This window comes from Lutra lutra, chromosome 6 (genome assembly GCF_902655055.1).
Source record: "Lutra lutra chromosome 6, mLutLut1.2, whole genome shotgun sequence".
Lineage (NCBI taxonomy): Eukaryota > Metazoa > Chordata > Mammalia > Carnivora > Mustelidae > Lutra > Lutra lutra.
Genome location: NC_062283.1, coordinates 83,034,283 through 83,057,887, shown reverse-complemented (window position 1 = coordinate 83,057,887; position 23,605 = coordinate 83,034,283). Strand labels below are relative to the sequence as shown.

The 23,605-nt window shown below is 38.9% G+C and overlaps 1 protein-coding gene across 1 annotated transcript in view; it reads right to left on the bottom strand.

Annotated features, from left to right (window-relative positions):
- The window catches only part of AKAP7 (A-kinase anchoring protein 7), a 143,206-nt gene extending 119,923 nt beyond the window's left edge, over positions 1–23,283 (bottom strand). The window contains 4 exon segments of the mRNA XM_047734226.1: positions 4,780–4,842; positions 4,844–4,920; positions 16,811–16,942; positions 22,954–23,283. Coding sequence (XP_047590182.1) covers positions 4,780–4,842; positions 4,844–4,920; positions 16,811–16,942; positions 22,954–23,212 — 531 coding nt within the window. The 5' untranslated portion in view covers positions 23,213–23,283.
- Positions 23,284–23,605: the final 322 nt, after the last annotated feature.

Genomic DNA, 23,605 nt, shown 5'->3' with positions numbered 1-23,605 from the left:
TATGTAACTTTTCTTCAATGCTGAATACTTTCATTTTTCTTGCTTGTCTATAACCATGGAAAGAACTTGAAAAACTGATGACAGAAAAAAACTGAAGTAAAAAATCATTCTCCAATAGGAGAAGTTTCAAAATCTACCAAGTGCTTAACATACACACCAGGATATCAAATACTATTACAATTACATATCCCAGAAAAGAAATGAATACTCTGATCATGTTTAGAAGACCAGCAACTTTCTCATGACAAAATGATGAAATATGGAATTAAATGCAACAAATGCCTTTTAAAACCCCCAAAGGAAATCATATTTTTCCATTAGTATAAAAAAATCATCTTATAAAAAATTAATACATTCCTGAATTCAGTTTCTAGTTCTCTTGCATTTTTTCAGTGCTGATTTACCTTGTAATATTACAACTCAAAAGAAAGCACATAAAACCAACAAATGAGTAAATCCAACTAGGATTAATAAACAATTCTAGCCACTTAAGAAACATGTAGGATTTATTATAAACCCATTAAGTTTTTCCTGCTTTATTTTTATTTTTGAATGAATGCATAATTGCAGGTAATGGAGAAACACATACTTTCATATAATGGAAATTAGGATATTTTTATGCAGCCCTTCTAACGCACTTTCTAATTCTATTTCTTAAAAGTATGAAATCATGAATTTCCATTAATGAAGAATTTCAAACATTTCAAAACCTAAAAATAGGTTTAAAAAATCAAAGACCCATATAAGTCTGAATACTTTTTTCTTTAAAACTAGATGCCAACAAGTAGAGGCCAAAAGTAGAGCAACTCATTGTGAATGTGCGAGCTTCTACAAACTTATTTGCAGGTCACTTAATTGGAACTTGGAATACAGTCTCCCATTGAAACAATGTTATAAATGCTGCTTCTTTTCCCAGGCCTTCCCACAAAAGTAGTTTTAAAAGAAAATTAACACTTGATATTTTAAAACAAACAAACAGAAAAGATGTTCATATAAAAGCTGGAAAATATGTCTCTTAATGTCCCATCCTACCTCTCCTCTCTGTATTTGTATGTAGGCGTTCTATTATCTACAAATAAGTCTCTTGAGAGGGAAACATTAAATTATTTGGTTTCCAGGTCACTTGAAACCTACATTCCCCATAACTTAAGTCACCCTACCCTCAAAGGATGACTATTAAACTGCATTATGAAACCACCACTTGTAACACTGTATTTCTTATTTGTAATTATTGTAAATGTTTTGGTGTAACTTGGTATGCCACAAACACATCTCCAGCCCTGAAATGACAGTATTTTGTGTGTGTGTATTTCTACCCCTGCCAAGCTCCACTCTAGGTACTGGGAATGAACCGAAGAACTCTGTGTGGAAGGCGAGCTCGCTCAGACTGCAAGGATGACAGATCACAAAAGGAAAGCTATGGGAGCCTGGAGGTGGCAGAGTGTGGGTGACGGAGGCACAGCGGTCACCAGTGTAGAGGTCTGAACTGAGATTTTGGTCTCAACAAAACCAAGAGGAGACAAAAGAAAACTCCCAGACAGAAAAGGCTTTGGGGGGGGGGGGGCAGAGGAAACCTGGCAAGTTCAAGACCAGAGGGGTTCAAGCCGAAGAAACAAGTGCCAAAGTGGAGAAAGCAAAACCGTGCAGATCCTCACAGAACACAGTAAAGCCTCTGTCTCTGTCCTAAAACCACCAGGGAAAGAGTGAAGTATATAAGCCGGTGGGTGACATGTCCAGATTGGGTTTAGAAAGTAATTATCACCTCCATTTTACACCTAAAGAAATGTAAACTACAGAAATGAAGTCATCTGACCTACATCCACAGCGAGCTTAGAGCCCAGATGGTATTCAAACAAGGCCTGTAGGACTCCAAAGTGGCACTCCCCACTTTCTACACAACCTCCCAGAAAGTGAAAAGCAGAAACAAAGGCTACGGCAGCTTACAGGGTGAAAACCAAGAGCGGCAGACCATCCTCCCTCTTCTGCTTGCTCCAGGCACTTCTGTGGCCCAAATCCTGAACTCAGCAGGAAAAGGAAAAAATTGCTCGACCCCCTTTCATCTTCATCCCCTTCCCCATCCTGTCCCTCCCCATCATATCACCCCACTGATCTTCACAAGAAGAAGCAGGAAGCCAAAACGAGGCCAGAAAGGGTAGGGCTGACATGAAGAGGATGCAGAGCTGCTGCTGAGACCACCACGGGAGCCACGGATGGAGGAGTAGAGACAGACTCCATGAAAGGCCTCATTAAAGCAACTTGCAGAAGTGCTTCCCAAACTTCTACCCTGACGGAACGTAGTGGAAAAATCTCTGCGCAGCAAAGCAAGATAAGGAAACTGGGGTCTCTTCCAGTCACAAATCCTGTATCCGCATGGGGAAGACTCTGCCTGTTTCACATTCTGGGTCCTAAAGAGCTAGCTTCTGACTTCACAGTTAAGTACCGTCACCTCTGACTTCCAACACTCTTCTAACTCCTATATGTGCAGATGATCTTAAATTTCAAAGAAAACCTGTCCAAATAACTCAGAGGTATTTTTATACAATATATAATATGTAACATAATAATTGCTCATGACATTAAACTCTGTGCCACCTAAATACTTATAAGGACAACTGTATGGCTAACCCACCAGTTTCTATTGGTGTATACCAGTCAAATCAGAATCGAATTCATTACTGCATTAAATTGTAAAACCTTACATTGCTTTTTATGTATCTTCCTCTCCCCAGTTACACTGTGATTTCACAGACTAGAAATTTCCTGGAATGTATCAATAACATTTATTTTTTTTCTTTTGATATTTATTTATTTGATTTCAATTGCATTTCTTTGGGTTTTAAAAATTCATTAGCAGGGCACCTGGGTGGCTCAGTGGGTTAAGCCGCTGCCTTCGGCTCAGGTCATGATCTCAGGGTCCTGGGATCGAGGCCCGCATCGGGCTCTCTGCTCAGCGGGGAGTCTGCTTCTCTCTCTCTCTCTCTCTCTCTGCCTGCCTCTCTGTCTACTTGTGATCTCTCTCTGTCAAATAAATAAATAAAATCTTTAAAAAAAAAAAAAATTCATTAGCATTCCCTAGAAACAATTTAATTAAATAAGGGGGGGAAACAAACGCAAAGCGTGCCTGGGGTGAAAAAGAAAACCACAGAAGGCCCAAAGGATAGGGGCCTCATGTCAGCCAACCAAGACTTCACACCTAACTGCCCCCAGGAACGGAACCAGTCCACATGAAATTTCCCGGTCAGCAGCAGGACATTCACTGACAGAAGCCTTCCGTTCTCCTTGCAAGGGTGACCTCACCTAAAACAAGGATTCTCTGCTAATAGTTTCCTTCTTTCCTCTCTCTCTCTCTCTCTCGCGCTACCTTTAAAACCCCTCTTTTTTTCTGCAGCCTGATGGAGCACTTTTCTCTCTGCCATACGAGATGCTGCCCGATTCGTGACTTGCTCGATAAAGCCAACGGGATCTTCAAAGTTACTTGGAATTTTTGTTGTTTGACACTAGTAAAAGAGATCACAGTCCACATCAGAAATTCGCTCTGGGGGCGCCTGGGTGGCTCAGTGGGTTGGGGCCACGGCCTTCGGCTCAGGTCAATGATCCCAGGTCCTGGTTCGAGCCCCACATCGGGCTTCTGCTCAGCGGGAGCCTGCTTCCTCCTCTCTCTCTGCCTGCCCCTCTGCTTACTTGTGATTTCTCTCTGTCAAATAAATAAATAAAATCTTTAAAAAAAAAAAAAAAAGAGAAAAAGAAATTCCGCTCTGCCTCTCAGACTGCACCAATATGGGAACACAGTCCACTCTTCGAGGGAGCTGGTCTTCCCTGCCTCGCTGCTCTACCAGTTCTAACAGATACGGCAGCTCTCAGCTGTGTACAAGGGTTTCTTAGTTTGGGCCAATTGGTCCTGCTTTCTATTATTCATACCACATTGGATTTTCAGAAGTTTAATAGATTTCTACCCTAGTTTACCATGCCACATTAAATGTGCCATAGCAATGAGTAATTTTTAAAGAAACTGTGTTGCAATTACTATCGCCTTACACGAGACTAAGCAGCAAGAGATCCCACTTTACTTTCCCAGCAGAGATTCCAGAATCCTCTTTTTCTACCTGGTCACTACCCTCTGCTTCTGAAAGCTTCCTCCATTGTGGTGGGCAAATGCTTAGAGAGAACCAACCTTGATATGCCATCTGGCAACACTTTTCAAAAGGCTTTTGCAAAATTATTAACTATGGTTGTTAAATACTATTTCTCAAAATACTGTTTAAATATATTATATTGCTTAAATAAGAGTAAGTTCTTATATAGCCCAGCTAAAATACCGTCAAAGAGACTGAAGGGCTAAGAGCAAATGGGTTTACAAGCATTTAGTGTATCTTAAATCTAATTTAAAATAAAACTTTATAGTAAAAGTGTTTTTTTTTTTTAATAACACCTCTAAAAAACAAACCAAATGAATAAACAAACAAAAAAGCAAAACAAATCCATACATACAAAGAACTGACTGGCTGCCTGAGGAATGAGGGGTAAGGGGATGGGTAGAAGGGGGGAAGGGGAGATGGAGGTACAGCCTTCTAGTTATGGAATGAGTAAGTCACAGGGATGAAAGGCATAGGGAATATAGTCAATGGTATTTTAATAGTGCTGCACAGTGACAGATGGAAGCTACACCGTCAGTGTGACCATGAGCATAGCACAATATATATCGTCAAATCACTATGTTATATAACTAAAATCAATGTAACATTTCATGTCAACTATACTTCAATTAAAAAAAAAAAGCACCTCTTTGTTGGTGATCGGAATGGATAAGAAATAGTTGGGCTGATAATCTTTTTGCTTTTTTTTTCCTCTTCTTTATTTGATCCTTACTGATCCGTTCATTTTCTTTACTTCTCTCCAAATTTATGTGAGGTACATCAGTGACTAGAGGGAAAAAGTCAAACAATAATATGTCTAATGTATTTAAACAAAGATATTTAAGTCAAAAGAAAAAAAAAGGAAACAAGCACTACATAAGTAGCAATCATTCATTATAGTCATTTTTAAATCTAAAGCAGTAGCTAGCAAACTATTCTATAAAGGACCTCAGAGTAAATATTTTATGCTTTGCAGATCATATGGTCTTAGTCAAAACTAACCAAGTCAGCTACAGACAAACACAGAGGATAGGTATAGCTGTGTTCCAACAAAGCTTTCTTTTTTTTATTTGTTTTAATTTGACTTATTTATTTGAGAGAGAGTGAGAGCTAGAGAGAGAGGGAGAAGGAGGCTCCCCACTGAGCAGGGAGCCCAATATGGGACTCGATCCCAGGACGCCGGATCAGACCTGAGTCGAAGGCAGATGCCCAACCGAATGAGCCACACAAATCTCCCTAATAAAACTTTCTTTACAAAGCAGGTAGTTAGCCAGATTTAGCCCACGATCTAAAGCACAACTAACAACCATGCCACAATTTTCATGATACTAGGAAAGATCATTTTTGCATCCATCTTGTATATGTGTATTTGTGACCTCCACAACATAACCACCTAGAGCAATGCACTCAAAGTTTGGTTTGTGGTCAATGTCATGCCACAAACTTGCAAAAATTAAGACAGCTTTAGAAACTTTCACAGCAAATGGGCAAAGTAATTTTGTCTATAAAATGTTGGTTTCTATTTTGTGTTCTTTTTTTCATTTTTTTAATAGTTCATTTTTTTTTACTGTATTTAAAAAAAATATCAGCTGAGAACAAACAGAAAACTTAAAAAAAAAAACCAAAAAACTAGTCCTTAACCACAGATAGTCGAGAAGCAGGCTACTCACTAAAGTAGCTTCAAAAGACCCATTTACAACACCCAACAATTCTAATTATGAAACTAAGCCCCCAGAAATAATTACCAAATCAGTATGAAATGCTACTGTCTCCTTTTTCACAGACTCCATCAGAAACTCCCCGTATGTATGCAAAACTACCACTGATTGAATTTTCAAGGCTATGTCTTCTTGAACAGCAGCTTTCTGTTCAAAATGGAGTGCCTAATAGAGACTCTGCAAAAATTCAAGTATAATTGCATATTCTGAGGTATGACTTTAGAAAGAGGTAAGAGGAAGAAACCACCTTATTTACATTCAATCCTATGAGGTTGGTTCCATCTTTGGGATCAACTCTAAGAGACTTGGGTGATCGTGACACACAATGTCTTGGAAAGGACTATGGGAAGTCTGAGTTCAACCAATAGCACACTGCTTGTGTGTCTACACAGTCCTGATCTAACTGAACTCAATATACATGAAAAAAGGAGAGCAGAAAAAATTCTAAAAACTGCTCAATGTCAGAGAGTCAAATCTGGTATTTAGACCCTTTAACTTTCTCCTTCTAGTTTATTTTCTACTGGATCAAACTGCTTCTCTGTTGAAGGTCTACAAAACCACAGGGCAGAAGTAATTTTCCTTATTCTATTATTCTTTAATTTTTTTTTTTAATTTTTAAGTAATCTCTACACCCAATATGGGGCTAAACTTAAAACCCTGAGGTCAAGAGTCACCTGCTTCAGCAACTCGACCAGTCAGGTCCTTACTGTTCTTTAAAATATTAACAGTGGGGCATTTGGTTGGCTCAGTCAGAGGAGCAAGTGATTCTTGATCTTGGGGTCATGAATTCAAGCCCCACATTAGGTATAGCAATTATTTAAAAATAAATAAACTTTAAAAGATTTTTAAAAAATAAAAAATAAGTATAAAGAGTAAATATTTTTAAATAAATGTCACAAATGTTATTTTAGTGCTAACTTCTAAGAAAATTAGTAGAGTATGTTTAAAATTTAAAACTAAAGGTCTATAGAAATAGACAGGAGGAACACACTCTAGGAGGAACATGCACTCGTGACATCTACAAGGTAGGAGTAAATTAAGAGCAAGGTAACCTGGTAATAGGTCTGACCTATATCAGTATGAGTTAGGGCAAAATTATCTGGTATATTTGTGCATCCACTTCACTACTATATTTCTGAACAATCTATCTGATGATTAATATGGTTAAAATGATATATCCTCACAAACAGAACTGTATTTGAAATATAAATTATCGACTTCCTGTGTATATGCAAGCTTGTCACAACTTATAAATTATATTGTTAGAAAAAGTTTGCTGCATTCTCATCTGTATCATGAGCATCATTGAATTGCCTCATATGATGCCATTGGGTTGTATTTTCCATGCAATTCGTTAAATATGGAAAATGAATCAATATGTTGTCAAGCTGCTTGTAATTTTAGACATCTAGAAACAGTCCTACATTCGATTGTAGTAACAAACTAAATCTACTAATTTTAAACAGAAGCCACAAAATAGCTAATATAGTACTATATATATTTAAACCCACATCTGAATACATTTCTAGCCCACCTCCATCTGTTCTTAGTAAACCGGTACTCCAGAAATGGAAACCGATTTTAATAGTCTGGATCAGAGTTTGTGGGTTGGACTCCTGACCCCCCAACTTACTAGCTGTGAGATCATAGATTAGTCAAATGAACTCTCTTTACTTCAGTTTCTTCCTCTATAATTTGAGAATAATGATATAATAGGTACCTCACCAGGGTCATTTTTTTGAGTGAGTTAAAAACATGTACACTCTTAGACATTTAGAAGTTTGTACTTCCTGGTACAAACTTAGCACCATCATTAGCTATTATAATTATCAGATATTACCCAAAGTGAAACAGAATTAGGGAGATAAATGTGTACCTGCTAACATCATTTAGAAGACTCCAAAAAGAAACCAAGATGAAATATAAACTATCCATTGTTTTTCATCATCCAGGCCACTTGTACTCTCCATTATTATGGACAATGAAGAACATTCTTGAGCAGTTTTTAAAAAATTAAAGAAAACACTGAAAAATATTTCTAAAGCAAAACAGCCATTTTTTAAAGATAAAATCACAGGCTAATTCTAAATAAGTTTCCAGTATCCTTCGTTTTATATCCCATTGTCCAAATCAGGACACAGGGTTAACCCCACCCAGCACTGGAAGCTGGAATAGTGAGTTAGCAACCTAACCCTATGAGGAAAAGTATCTACGAAGGAATAGGATGAAGAACAGCTGTCGGCAAGGCAACTGTACTGTCTGTTTCAGGTCCTGTAGAGGCAGCACTAGATAGTGAAAAGAGCAATGACTCAAGGCATCTTTCCATCAAATCACTTCATTTCTCTATCTGAGAACTTAGAAAGTTTCCCAATCCTTAGAGAATAGTTTATTCTAGGTCTGAGGCATAAAGTATACCAGAAGAGTCTGGATCTTCAAAGACTTCCGGCACCATGTGAATCTGAAAGTCCCCTCACTGGCCAAAGACGGCACAATTTCAGCATCAAATAGAATAATAACTTCAGTGTGTGAGAGACATCAACTATGCTTAAATCCTTCAGTTCATTGTAATACACAAAGGAAAAGTTAAAGCCAAAATTCACAGGTCATCTTTGGATTGGTCTAAAGAACTATTATTTTACGAATTTGGCGATAAAAGAAAAAAAAAAATCAAGCATTTATCCCGCCTTTCCTTATTAGCAAAGATGCATACAGGGAATCAAACAGTTAACAACGGCAAAGTTCTGTTTTATAGAAATTTTCAGCTAAAAATGCAAAAAAAGACAGAGTTATAACATCACCATTTTGAAACCCTTAACAGAGCAATGGATCAGCCCAAACACTGTCAATGGATGATGCATTAATAGAGAGCTGATGGGGATTTTAATAATGGATACATCAAGTAACAAGAAGGGAAGCCACTGGTAAATCTTAACATCACAAAAAGGCAAGACAACCAAACACCATATGCCTCCTGATGTCACACAATAGGAGATTCAAAGCATTTTTACAGCTCTCTTGCCAATATTCCAAAACTTAGCCGAGATTCTTTAATCTACCAATTTACTTAACTATAAAGGACAGAGAAATACATTAAATGACCATTCAATCCACATGCAGAAGAATAAAGAGGGGTTATCTACTAGAGGGTGTTTATCCAAAGAAAATGAAAATGCTAATTCAAAAATACATGCACCCCTATGTTTATAGCAGCATGTTATAGCAGCATTCTTTACAATAGCAAAGATATGAAAACAACCCAAGTGTCCATGGATAGCTGAATGGATAAAAAAGATGTTATATATATGTGATGGAATATTACTCAGCCCTATAAAAGAATGAGATCTTGTCATGTGCAACCACGTGGATGGACCTAGATGATATTATGATAAGTGAAATAAGTCAGACAGAGAAAGACAAATGATTTTACTTACATGTATAATGTCAAAAAACAAATGAACAAAGAAACAAAGGGAAAACAGACTCTTAAATACAGAGAGCAAACTGATGCTTGCCAGAGGGGAGGGGAGGATGGGTGAAACAGATAAAAGTGATTAGGATGTACAAACTTCCAGTATAAAATAAATAAGTCATGGAGTTGAAAAGTACAGCATAGGAAATAGAGTCAAAATATAATTATGTTGTATGGTAACAGATGGTGACTACATGTACCATGATGAGCACAGAATAATGTACAGAATTGTTCAATCTGTATGTCGTACACTTGAAAGTAATATAATGTTGTATGTTAATTATAGTTCCAAAAAAAATTTTTAAGTCTATTTATTTCTTTAAGCAAGCTCTACACCCAGCCTGGAGCTTGAACTCACAACCCTGAGATCAAGGGTCATATGCTCTTCCAGCTGATCCAGCCAGACGACCCCAAAAAAACCTTTTTAAGAGAAAGTGTAAAACCCTACCAGTCTGACCCCACAGCCCGTAGCTATAACCACCACAGTTCAGCACTATTAGGAATAATGTTAGTGGACAGGATCAAAGAGGAATAAATTTATCTAGCTCTCTATTTACTCAATCAGTGAAGCTTACATCTTAAAAAGCAAGTTTTTAAGCACATTTATAAACTCTAACTGTATTTTTTTCTTTTCCAGGTTTTTCTCTTTTTATAATATTTTATTTATTGCAAGAGAGAAAATGACAGAAAGAGAGCATGAGAGGGAAGAATTCAGAGAGAGAAGCATACTCCCTGCTGAGCAGGGAGCCTGATGTGGGACTCAATCTGGGGACTCCAGAATCATGACCTGAGCTGAAGGCAATTGCTTAACCAACTGAGCCACCCAGGCGCCCCCCATTTTTTTTCTTTTCAAATTTTTACTTATTCGCACAACGCAATTTGGTTACCGGATAAGAATTCAGGAATTCATTACTTACATAGAACATCCAGTGCTCATCATAACAAATACCCTCCTTAACATCCATCACCCATCTAGCCCATCCTCCACTCACCTCCCGTCATCAATCCTCAGTTTGTTCTCTATAGTTAAGAGTCTCTGGGGAGCCTGGGTGGCTCAGTCACTTAAGCATCTGACTCAGTGTTAGCTCAGGTCCTGATCTCAGGGTCCTGGGATTGAGCCTCACTCAGGCTCCCTGCTCAGCTGCGAGTCTGCTAGTCCCTCTGCCCCTCCTCCTGCTTGTGTGCTCTCTCTCTCTGTCTCTCTCTCTCAAATAAATATTTTAAAAATTTGTCTCTTTTATGGTTTGCCTACTTCTCTTTTTTCCTCTCCCATATGTTCATCTGTTTTGCTTCTTAAATTCCCCATATGAGTGGAATCATATTCATCTTCCTTTTTTTAAGATTTTATTTATTCATTTGACAGAGAGAGACACAGTGAGAGAGGGAACACAAGCAGGGGAGTGGAGAAGGAGAAGCTGGGAGCTCAGTATTCATCTTTCTCTGACTTCTTTCGCTTAGCATAATACACTGTAGCTCCATCCACATCATTACAAATGGCAAGATTTCATTCTTTTTGATGGTTGAGTAATATTCCATTATGTATGTATGTGTGTGTATTTATATGTATATATACATGTGTACGTATATATGCGTGTGTGTGTGTGTGTGTGTGTGTATATATATATATATATATATATATACACACATATCACATCTTCTTTATCCATTCCATTCCATAACCATTCATAAGATGATGGACATTTGGACTCTTTCCACAGTTTGGCTAATTGTATTTTTTCATAGGAAGAATAAAAAATATTCATAAAATTTGAAAATTAGAGAAAGGAACAAAAATTACTCATACACCCACTATATTAACACAACCACTATGAATTCTGGTGACAGGTCACATAAAGTATTTATGCAATTTTAAACAAACACCCATACTTCTTTCCCCCACTTTTTCGCTTTGTATTTTAGGTAGGAAATATTTCTTGTAGGATAGTTTTCAGAAAAATTCTTTTCATAACATGATTTAAGGCACTAGTCTAACTGGTTCACTCACTCACTAATCTTGGACATGTGGGGTATTTTTCCCAATAGTTTTACTATTTAATTTTTTTTTAAAGATTTTATTTATTTATTTGACAGAGATCACAAGTAGGCAGAGAAGCAGGCAGAGAGAGAGGAAGAAGCAGGCTCCCCGCTGAGCAGATAGCCAGATGCGGGGCTCAATCCCAGGACCCTGGGATCATGACCTGAGCCGAAGGCAGAGGCTTTAACCCACTGAGCCACCCAGGCACCCCTATTTTTACTATTTAAAAGATGCTGTGACACATATATTTATGAATAATTTTTTTTCTGCACGTAAGACTATGTCTTTACATTGGGAATCCCTGAGTAGGTCTATCCCACATCTGAACATTGCTGGAAACCCCAACAAACTCCATTCTAAAAGGACTTAAAAAGTACATCGTCACAAGCAATGTGGACATGACATTAAAATCACTGAGTTTTGTTTTGAAAAGATACTGACAATCTGATAAGTTACAATCATATTTTAACGTGGATCCTTTAATTCTTCTGAGGTTGGATAACTCTCCATATATTTATGTACTGACTGATTTTGACCTTCTACCTCCTTTACCCAGCACCAAAAGTACCTGCTACATAGCAGATACTCAGTACATGTATGTTGAGTGAAGTAATGTATTCATTGGGCTTTTCCAATTTTTTGTTTTCCTGTGTGTGTATACACATGTGTTTAAAGGAAAAGATATAAAACCTTTGTATTGAGACAAATATTTGCCTTAAGCCCCTTCATAAAAATTTGGCACCCTAATTTACATTTTTAAAAATTTTTTAAATTTATTTTATTGGGGCGCCTGGGTGGCTCAGTGGGTTAAAGCCTCTGCTTTCGGCTCAGGTCATAATCCCAGGGTCATGGGATTGAGCCCCGCATCAGGCTCTCTGCTCAGCGGGAAGCCTGCTTCCTCCTTGCTCTCTTTGCCTGCTTCTCTGCCTACTTGTGATCTCCCTCTGTCAAATAAATAAATAAAATCTTTTAAAAAATAAATAAATAAATAAATAAATAAATAAAATTTATTTTATTAGTAATCTTTACACCCAACAAAGGGATAAGACCCATGACCCTGAGATCAGAGTCACATGCTCTTCTAATGAGCCAGCCAGGCACCCCCACTTTAACCTTTTTTAAAATCAATTCAGGAGGGGTGCCTGGCTGGCTCAGTAGGTAGAGCATGCAACTCTTGATCTTGGGGGTCATGGATTCAAGCCCCACGTTGGGTATAGAGATTACTTACAAATTAAAAAAAAAAAAGCAGGGGCGCCAGGGTGGATCAGTTGGTTAAGCATTCAACTCTTGATTTCAAACCTCAAGTCATTATCTCAGGGTTGTGAGTCTGAGTCCTGCAACAAGGACCACATTTAGCAGGAATCTGCTTGAGATAATCTCTCCCTTTCCCTCTGCCCCTCCCTCTACACATACATGTACACTCTCTCCCTCAAATAAATAAATCTTTAAAAAAAAAAGTTGAAACTGACTCTGGATAATCACTTATTATACCAGATATCGATATTCAATCTTCATTTGATACATTTTTCTATAAAAAAAAATCTTTCAGGGAAAGGTAGGTTTCAGTCGATATTTTAAAATACTTAAGAGTTAAAGTATTTTTTAAAATACAACTTAATTGTATTAGCTAATAAATAAGTAAAAAAATAATAATCTTCCACATTTTTAAAATCTCCAATAATTACAAGGTTAGAATTCTATATGAGGTAAAATAAGAATTATAACTTTGATATAAGACCTGAATTCCACACATATGACTAAAAAAAAATTACTCAAATATTTTATTTTCTATCTTGACTTAAACGTGGCATGATCATTATCAAGACTATGATTTTCTGGAGAGAACTGAGTCAATTAAACTAAAGTTCTCCACAGATTTATTCTCCATGGGAAGCACACTAAGCTATTCCCACCAGCAGGAGAATGACTCTTCATTGTAGACTCTCATTCGATGTTCAGAGGCAAGACTAACAGCAAATCTAAGCATTTCTCTGGATGACTGGCCGGGTTTCTAACCAACTGACCAATGCCCCTTCCACCTTGTGAAGAGAACAGACCCATCCAGGCCCAGGTCAACAACTCATTAATGTTACACTTTCCCCCAGAACATGTTCAACCTATTGAGCCAGAACATGTGGCTCAGGTTGTATGGCTTCTTCAACATTTCAAAGAGATTTTCTTTCATGCACAAATTTGGATATTTTATTTCTAATATGTCTATTTATATTCCAGTATATATAATTCTAATATAACATATTTAATTCAACATAATATCCTAATACATTTTATATTCTTTTTTTTTTTAAGTAGGCTCCATGCCCAACATGGAGTCCAATGCAGGGCTTCAACTCCCAACCTTGATATCAAAACCTGAGCTAAGATTAAGAGTCAGATGCTTAACTGCATGAGCCAGCCAGGCGCCCCAAATACATTTTATATTCTAACAAATAATTCTATAAAATAGTCTCTCCTCAAAAACAAAACTAACAAAAAATGCAAAGACCCATTTCAACCAGCCAGACCACACCTAATCATGATGCAGCACCCACACTGAAGGTAACACAGTTGGCAACTAAGACACTCGGAACCAAGCATTTGGGGAGGAGTTTTCTTACTGGCAAGGCTTCTCCTTCCCACGACGTTCTTGTTAGCACGACTTTCCTCATCACTCTGCCAGCGTTTCTATCAGCAAGAATTTCTTGGCAGTTAACACAATTTCCACCCACCAAAGGAAACTGAAAGAACCAAAGGCAACAACCAGCAACTTGAGAATTTTAAGGTTGTTGTCTACCACAGTCCAGTAAATTGATTAAATTTCCATGTTACTAAATGTAAGAGAAAGCCACATTAAGTCCATTCAGGCCACAAACCAGTTCTCCTGTGTTTTGGATACAAACACTATATCTCTCTTAAGTTTAAAGGTTGACAACAAAACTCCCAGTTTTTTGGAGTGCCTGGGTGGCTCCGTGGGTTAAGCCTCTGCCTTCAGCTCAGGTTTTGATCTCAGGGTCCTGGGATGGAGCCCCGTGTCAGGCTCTCTGTTCAGCAGGGAACCTGCTTCGCCCTCTCTCTCTGCCTGCCTCTCCGCCTACTTGTGATCTCTCTCTCCATCAAATAAATAAATAAAACCCTTAAAAATAAAAATCCTTTAAAAAAAAAAAAAACTTCTAGTTTCTGTGCATTTCTACAAAAATCTCATTTCACAAAAACTAGTTAGTAGTTTCTAGTTGGCAAAATATTTTAGTATTTGTTTCTCGTGTCTTAATAAATGTTATTGTAAAAATGAGCCAGAACAAGTTGTCCCCAAATAACTAAGAGATGTATTCCAAAGCTTTTGTAAATAGCATTTGTGCATTATTTTACATTTTAATTGCCCTCTTACACACATTACCTCCTCTCATCTGAGGTAAACAGGAGAAACAGGAAGAACTTACCCACAGGTTCACAGTTGAAAAGCCCAACTCATACAGTTTAAGTGTCCAAGGTTACACGAGAAAATGAAATAACCAAAACTCAGAACACAAGTTTTCTGTTTTCTCTCATACCACACTGACTATAAGTTGGAGCTTGGAATCTGAAATCTATCTTCCCACAAAAATAATATTGTACATCGTGGTTTGGAGTCTAGACTAATCCACAAAGACTGAACTACTGGGGCGCCTGGGTGGCTCAGTTAGTTAAGCGACTGTCTTTGGCTCAGGCCATGATCCTGGAATCCTAGGATCAGGTCCTGCATTGGGATCCTTGCTCAGCAGGGAGTCTGCTTCCCCCTCTGTCACTGCCCCCTCTCACACTCTCACTCTCACTCATTCTGTCTCTCAAATAAATAAATAAAATCTTAAAAAAAAAAAAAAAAAAGACTGAACTATGGAAAAGTAGTATACCATACAGCGAGAAATGGATTTGCGCAGACTGTCCTGAGCCGGACTTACTTAGATAATACCTCTTTAGTAATAAATATAACCTATACTACAGAGAAAAGATCCTATTTGTATACATGGTTGGCCAATCGTCCCAATGCCCATCCTCTGAAGCAGCAGCGAGACCATTCAGAGCAGGAAAGGAGTGCAGAACCACAAACACACCCACTTCCCTCTTCCTGGTTGTAGTAGCCATTGTTTGTCCTCACCAGAGGAGTTATAACTTCGGAAATAGTATTTGCTCCCTGGGATTCTTGGGGTAGCCTGCTGTCAGTCCCAATTAGAAGCAGTCTGTTCAAATAGATAAGCTCTGCATCAGGTATGGCAAGTTCCAAGTACCTAGGCTGGCACAGTGAACAAGTTTACCACTTGTTTCAGCCTAACTTAAGAGCGTTCCAATGGGAATGACTCAGATAGGAATGGGGCTCAGAGGTGGGAAGGGTGGTTGGGAAAGGCCCATCATAGGCATGTAGTAAAATTCTTCTTTATTTTACACCCAAATTAGAGAAAGTAATGAAATCAGAAAGAAGTGATTGTGTTTGATAGATATATTCATTTTATGTGCTCAAAATAAAAGAATCTGTACTTTTTTCATCATTCCATAGAAAATACAGAGGATTAGTTAAGTATACGGACAGTTAGTATAGAGGAAAGAACCTTGGAGAGTTCATACTTATCTGCCAGGCATTTACTCTTATCAAACCTCCAGAAAGGCTTCTAGGACACCCACCACCCCACATCCAGGCTAGATGCCTCTCTGATATATCCTCTCCCCATGGGAGCCCACAGCATCATGTACAGCCTTTGTCTCCCGAGATCATAGATGTTCAAAGGACTAATGAATCAGAAATCACAGATTCTGTAAGCAATTCTTTCCTTTAAAAAAAAAAAATAGATTTTTTTGAGAGAGAGCACATGTGTGCAAAGGGCGGGAGGGGCAGATAGAGAGGGAGAGACAGAATCTCAAGCCAACTCCACCCTGAGAGCTGATCCAAAGCGGGGCTTGATCCCACAACCCTGATATCATGACCTGAGATAAAACCAGGAGTCTGACGCAATCGCTTAAGTTTACCTAATTAATTTCTTGAGTCTCATCTTTTTCTTAGAAATGAAGAGATAGAACTAATTTTTTTTTTTTTCAAATGACCGCCAGGCTTTATTGCTCAAAATGCAAGCTAAACACTGAGAGTAAATGAGGACCCCAAAAAGATGGAGTCTAGATCCACGGAGGCAGGCGTGGGACCTGGAAGCCCGGCCAGCCCAGCCCCTTCTGCCACCTGGACTAGATGTTCCTTGTAAGACAGCACCCCACACTGGGGGGGACTGAACTAATTTCTTATGGCTCCTCCAGTTATAGAACCCAGTCAAGATAAAACTTTTTTCAAATCATACCAAGGTTCTTCCTAGGACTGCAAAGTAAGTGGCACAGAGCATACAGTCAGTAAACATTTGCAGAATACACTGGTGTTTTTCCCTGTTTTCTATTCACAAGTAACCTGGATAATAGGCACATCTGTCTCACTTTCAGTACTTACTTCCATAATCGTCTTTGATGTCTATAGTGGCAAATGGCATGTCTATCAGAGAATCCATAGCATTAGCTTCAAATTCTTCTGACGTTTCCTTTTCTCTTGATACATTTTCATACTCACTGGAATTTATTCCTCCTTAATCAAAAAGAAAAATACATTATTTATTTTTTAAAATTATATCCTAAACTAAAACAAGTCAACTGAATTCAATATAAATTAACATCTGTTAAGAAATGATACTTCTATTCAAATATATTATAAAGCTATATAAACATTATTTATACCATATTCTACATTTTTATAATGCACTTTTATGTTAAACAACTTTGATAATTTTCTGAAACACAGTATTCAACTTGGAATTAGATGAACACTGTGTTAATCAACAATCCCTAAAAATTTTTATAGCTTTATTTTGTTAACTCTAAAACTGTATTTTTTCCACATACTTTTAAAAAACAAATCAACAAAGTTTTGTCAATCTCCTTTACATTTTTAACAATATCACATATATGTTTTCATTTGTACAAGTTCTGACCTTTATTTTTTCAATAAAGACTTTTAAATTTCTTCTCTCCATTATTAATATTGGAAATTCATGGCTCTAAATATGCATGGTTCTAAATACGCTTTCCTAGAAAGTCAATGATTAAAAAGCAAAAGATTTTACAGTTTCCCTGACAGCCCTCCTAAGGACGTTTGCTAATATTAAAGCCATATTTCAAAATTTGGCCTTTGTTTTCTAGTTATGGGTGGAACAGTCACATACCTTGGGTGGAGGTTAAGGGAACAAGGGTGTCTGCTTAAACTGATAAAATTAATTACTAAATGTATCAGTAGGTGGTCGTCCCAGTACCATTATTTTCCATGCTTTTATTGACAGAACATAATTGTTGTCTAAACTAGGACTGAACAAAATCTTGCGATAATTGTATAATTTTTACTCTATGTATTTACTAAGACCAATTTACCATTAAAGATATTAATGAAGTCATAAAATTCCTTCTGTTGTAACCCTCTATTTTCAAAGATAATACCTAAAAATCACATTCCATTAAGAATATGGCTTACAATATACAACATAGTAACTATCATGAAAGGTAAGAGTTAACATGTATATCAAAAAACCTAAATTTTGGGTGCCTGGGTGGCTCAGTTGGTTGGGCAACTGCCTTCAGCTCAGGTCATGATCCTGAAGTCCCAGGATCGAGTCCCACATCGGGCTCCCTGCTCACCAGGGAGTCTGCTTCTCCCACTGACTTCTCTCCTCTCGTGCTCTCTCTCTCTCTTTCTCTCTCATTTCTCTCTCTCAAATAAATAAAATAAAATCTTAAAAAAAAAAAACCCTAAATTTTTATTGCCTTTTGAGCGATCTCAACTATTCTCACACACACACACACACACACACACACAAATACATTTTCTAGATAAAAGCAAGAAAAAAACAACAAAAAGATTTATATATCAATTAGTCCTGTTCCATACCAAAACAAACCAAAAAAGTAACAGTACATTCTTAATAATGATGCTATTTATTTATCAAGTATGAGTGCCTGGCACTTAAGTGTTCAACAAATATTAGTTTACTATAAGCCTAATCACAGAATTACAACTATGTGAAATATGTGAGAACAAGTAAATGTTTCCATTTTTATGTTTGCACTGAAAAATATAAATGCAGTTTATACCTAAACAAAAATTTTAATACATCAATATGTATCTTGTACGTACCGTCAGGCACTTGTAGCTATTCATAAAGAATCAACACTGACCTTTATGACCTTTCGAAGCCTACACCTTTATGAAGCTTACATTTGAAAAGGTGCAACAAAGAGTATTTAGCCAGTGAAATATGCACAAAACTGAATGAAAATCAGAACAAAATAAAATAAACCCAACTTCTGTTTTTCTCTATTATATTCTTAATCTAAGAACTTATTACTTATTACTAAGTGCTGAAGATTTAATGCACAGCATGGTTACTGTAATTAATACTGTACTATACACCTGAAACGTGCTGAGAAAGTAGACCTTAAGTATTCTCACCAAAAAAAAAAAAAAAAAGTAACTGTGAGGTGATGGATGTTAATTAACTGCTATAATCATCTCACAACATATACTTATATAAAATCATCCCACTGTATAATTTAAATATATACAATTTTATTTGTCAATTGCATCTCAATAAAACTGGAGGAAAAAAAGAACTCAGTGATACGAAACTGGCCCATTACCACTGACATTTCAATTGGAGCTCTAAAGTTCCTGTAGGAACATACTGGGCTCTTGGCAATACATGGAATGGCCTAAGAGGCTGACTTCTGTGAAGGCAAAAGGGAGACCTGAATGGCATGATGAATTAAATTTTGTCGTTTTTTAAATGAGAAAAAAAGTTATTAAAATACTTTTAGTTTATCTTGAGCTCCATTAACCCATAGTTAAAGAACAAGTGCTAGGTGGGTCACTCTGGTTATGCCAAAAGCAGAATCAATGAAGGGGCAATGGTCATTGGTGACAACAGTGGCGTCAAGATAATGCTGCAAGGCAAGATGGCTGTTGTAACAGAAAGGGTTTGGTGCCAGAAATTAGGAGGCAGACATGTTAGTGTTGTGTGCTGCATAACACTTCACCAACTGGGATCCCAGGCAATTCACATGAACTCTCCAGGCCCCACTCCCTATCTCCTCTCCTAGATGACATCGTTGTTCTAGCTGAAAAATTCTAAATCCTGGCTGCACTTTCGAATCATCTGGGGCTTTTTAAAATTACCAATGTCTGGGTCCCACTTCAAGTCAATCAAACTGGAATCTCTGGAGATCATGGCAGCTACTGGTATTTTCTTGAAGCTTCTCAGGGTGATTCTAATGCACAAAGGAAGTCTGAAAATTACTGCTCCCAAAGATCCCCTTTCATGTCTTCCAGACCTTGATTCTTCACCAGACCAAGAGATTATGTTAACAGTTGAGAATAATCAACTTAAAAGTAAAAACTCAGATCCAATGTTTCTTGCTAGGGAAAACTTTCCTGATCCCCAGCTCAGGGCGAAGTGAGGTAATCCCATCTCCTTCCCAGGACCTAGTGCTTCCTCCAGTCACAGCACAAACACATGTTGCAGGTGTCCATTTGTCAGTCTTCTCCATCAGACACTAAGTTAAAGTGATCATATAACTTAACACCCAATCTGGGACACTTCTCAAGGGGAAAGGGGGCCTTTCATAATTACACCCCCACTGATAAGTATGGTTCCCTATTCTAAGCTCCTTAAGTGCCGCGTCTTATCTTCATTTGGTTCCTCAATGCCTAGTAGCGTTCAGCTCCCAGGTGGTGATCAATACATTCGCACTGAATAAGCACACATTTGAGAGTGGTTAATAATCACTCAATAATAATCACTCAAGTTACACTGCAGTACAAATATCTTAATCCCAAGAAAACTAATTCCTGGTGTTTTAAATGGCAGCTTCAGCACATCACAGATTCTCATGTTCACAGGATGATGAAGATAAGGTACTACTATTCCATTTGACATAAAAAAAGTGAGTTGTACTAGTACTTGCTCAGTATCATTCTCCCTCTTGTGAAATAAAGCATATATAAACTTTTGAATACAATGTTATGTCAAAATCAAGTCTAGAACTTGAAATACAAATTTTGTTCCATGAAACTACAGAATAATAGAAACAATTTTTATAGATATGAATTATCAAATTATAGATATGAGTTATCAAAATAACTCTTCAAAAAATTGCTGGTCATTCTCCAGAGCAATGTTTCTCAACAGAGTTCAAATCTGGAAGCCTTCCTCCAGGTCTCTAAGCTCCAATGTTTGGGCAAAGGTGACAGACACAACTTAAAGACATCCATCGTAACTACACTTTCTTTCTATAGAAGCTGGAAGTATTCTGCTTTTGAAAAACTGCCTTAAAATAACTGACTCTTAAATAAAGCATTTAAACCATAAAATGGTCACATTGAGTACTTAAAATGTGGTCTAACTATAGTCAAAATAAAATTCTATCTTTTGCACAACTCCCAATAAAACAACAGCTAACACCTGAGCATGTAGTAACAATGGGCAGAGCTGGAAGCATTTTATAGATAATGATTCATTTAATCCATACAACCATGCTATCAGGAGGTACTATTAACTTACTGATTTTACAGACTAGCCAATTAAGTAACTTGCCCAAGGTTATAGCTAAGTTTGGGTTTGAAATTTGCATCCTGTCACTCTACTGTCGAAACTTCTTTTTCTGGCAACACACCCCACTGCCTCTCAACATACATAGTTTATGAAGCATAAACTGAGGGAATCCTTTCAAAAAAAAAAACACTGGCAATAGGTCAGGAGCTATGAAAATGTTCCTCTTACTAATATATCTGTATCTATCACATATGCTGACCTAGACTCACCACAGCTTTATTTAAAGTGGAACAACTTAAAGGCCCAATAACAGGGAAATAAATAAAGCATACTCACTCAGATGACAACTACGAATAATGGCTATTTTTGTGGCAACCAAAAAAAGTTTATAACAAATGCTCACTTTTCAAAAAGCAAATACAATACTGCGTATCTTCTGTCATTACAGTTATATAGACAAAGCCTAAAGGATATCAATTATTTCTGAATGCTGATGTAGCTGAACTTGATATATTTGTTTTTTTCCTCATTCTGCTATTCAAATATTTGAAATAGAATATTACTTTCATAAAAAGAATTAATGCATACATTTAAAACATTATAAAAATGTACATTAAGTATACAGTCATATTCAAATACATGTGCACTTCAGCAAATGACTTTATTAAAGACAGGCCAACAGACCAAAAAAAAAAAGGACAGTTAGTTTTGCCTTTTGTCACATAAAATGCAAACTTCCTATTTGGATAACAATTGTGACTTAAGCAAGACTCTTCTGTTCACTCTAGTACATATATCTGGTAGGTGTATTCTCCAAGAACCAATGGAAAGGGTCACTACTACCCATGCTAGTGCGGGCTTAGCCACTAAAAACAGTAGCATCTCACATCTAGGTTAAGTGTTGAGCTCTGTGATAATCAACAAGTCAGCTTTGGTTTCCTCTTCGTAAAAAGAGAACAAAAAACACAATCCACTACTAGAAAGAAATGGACAAAATAAGTGAATACTGGGTGAAAAGCGACATAGGAAGGCAGTAAACTTCAAAAACATCTTAAAGTTTGCCAACCGAGTAGGGAAAAAAGACCCAGATAATGCTACCAGTATCCTGAACTCAAGGCCACACACGAAGCACAGAGCCAGGATGTGGGTCTCCTTTCTCCCCGATAATCCCCCACCCACTCCCTACGCCCTCCCCACCCACCCACAAGTCTTAATCATTCGTTCCCATAATGATTGTACCCATATTTCTATTCGTTAGCGGCTATCGTGTAATACATATCAACATTTTTTAGGCTCTCTTTGTATGCATTTATATTACAAAAAAGTCTCGCAGATGAGCGTCTTTTCCCTAATTGGTTTTTTGGTCCCTTTCACCCCAAGCCTAACCCCTCACTAGCTCTACCCACATAGTTCCGTTCACAGTAATGCCGACCTAAGCTGGAAATGAATTACGGGTCCTCCTACAGATTTGGCGCCAGTTTAAAAGAGGTCATTTCCACACCTAGAATAAAATCCTAAATGAAACAGCGCGGTGGTTCAGATCTTTAAGGTCTGGGGCAGACCATGAAAACCGAGATTTTTCTGGGTTTCGTTGACCACACAAACACCATGGTGCTTTTGAAAAACTGCCTTAAAATAACCGTGGGGAGGGGGGGCTTGAAACTAAAAGTGAAGGTCACAAGATCAGAAAGGGGGAAACAAAAGTGAAACTTGAGACAGGTTTGCACCCCTCGCCTCCCGCCACAACAAAAGCGCGCGCTGGGCTCCGGGCAGCCCCGAGCACGCCGCAATGCGAGGGGTTCCTCGGCGCGACCCCGAGTCCCGCCGGCACAGAGGGAGAGGACACCCCGAGCGCGCCGAGCGTGAGGTCGTGCTTCCCGCGCTGGGGAGTCGCCGGCGGGGCGGCGAGGCCCGGCCCTCCCCGAGGCCGAGCGCTGAGCGGGGAGGCCCAGGGCCGCGGCTTCGGCCGCCCCACCCGGCCCGCTCGGCAGCCCGGGCTCACCGGCTCCGGGGCACTCCATGGCGGCGGCACTAGTGGACGGCGCGTCTGGGCCGGCTGCGGCGGCGGCGGCGGCGGCGGCGGCGGCCAGGTGCTGCTGCCGGAAGCCCGGCGCTAAGCGGAGGCGGACACCGGGGCGGGGCCGGGGGCGGGGTGGGGGGCGGTGGCCGCGGGGGGCGACAGGGGCTCGGGCTCGGGCCCCGGCGAGCAGGCCGGCGGAGGCGCCGAGCCCCCAGAGCCGCAGTGCCCGGGGGAGCTGCATGGTCAGACCTGGCGCCCAGCGGTGGCGGAAGGGGCCGGCCGACTCGCGAGCGGTACCCGGATTGGGGCCTGCGACGCCAGCCCCGCGCGGGGAGGGCAGAGGGGACGCCACGGAGAGCTGGAGGCTCCTTTTTGCCTCGCGGCGCATGGTCCCTGGCCGGGCTCCCGACCAGGAGGCCTCCTGCGGCCTTTGGCAGGCCCCAGTTAATTCCCGCCCCACGTTTGAGATGAGAGTGAGACTGGGACCTGCCTGCAAGCATCCACGGCCCGTGGTCTTCTAAGGATCCGTGTGTTGTGCAAAGAGCGTTCAAAACAGTTCTGACGAGAAAATATTAGGAAAGAGCGAGATGTACAAGAATGAGACCATGTCCATCTGTATAATTAGATGTCTTAT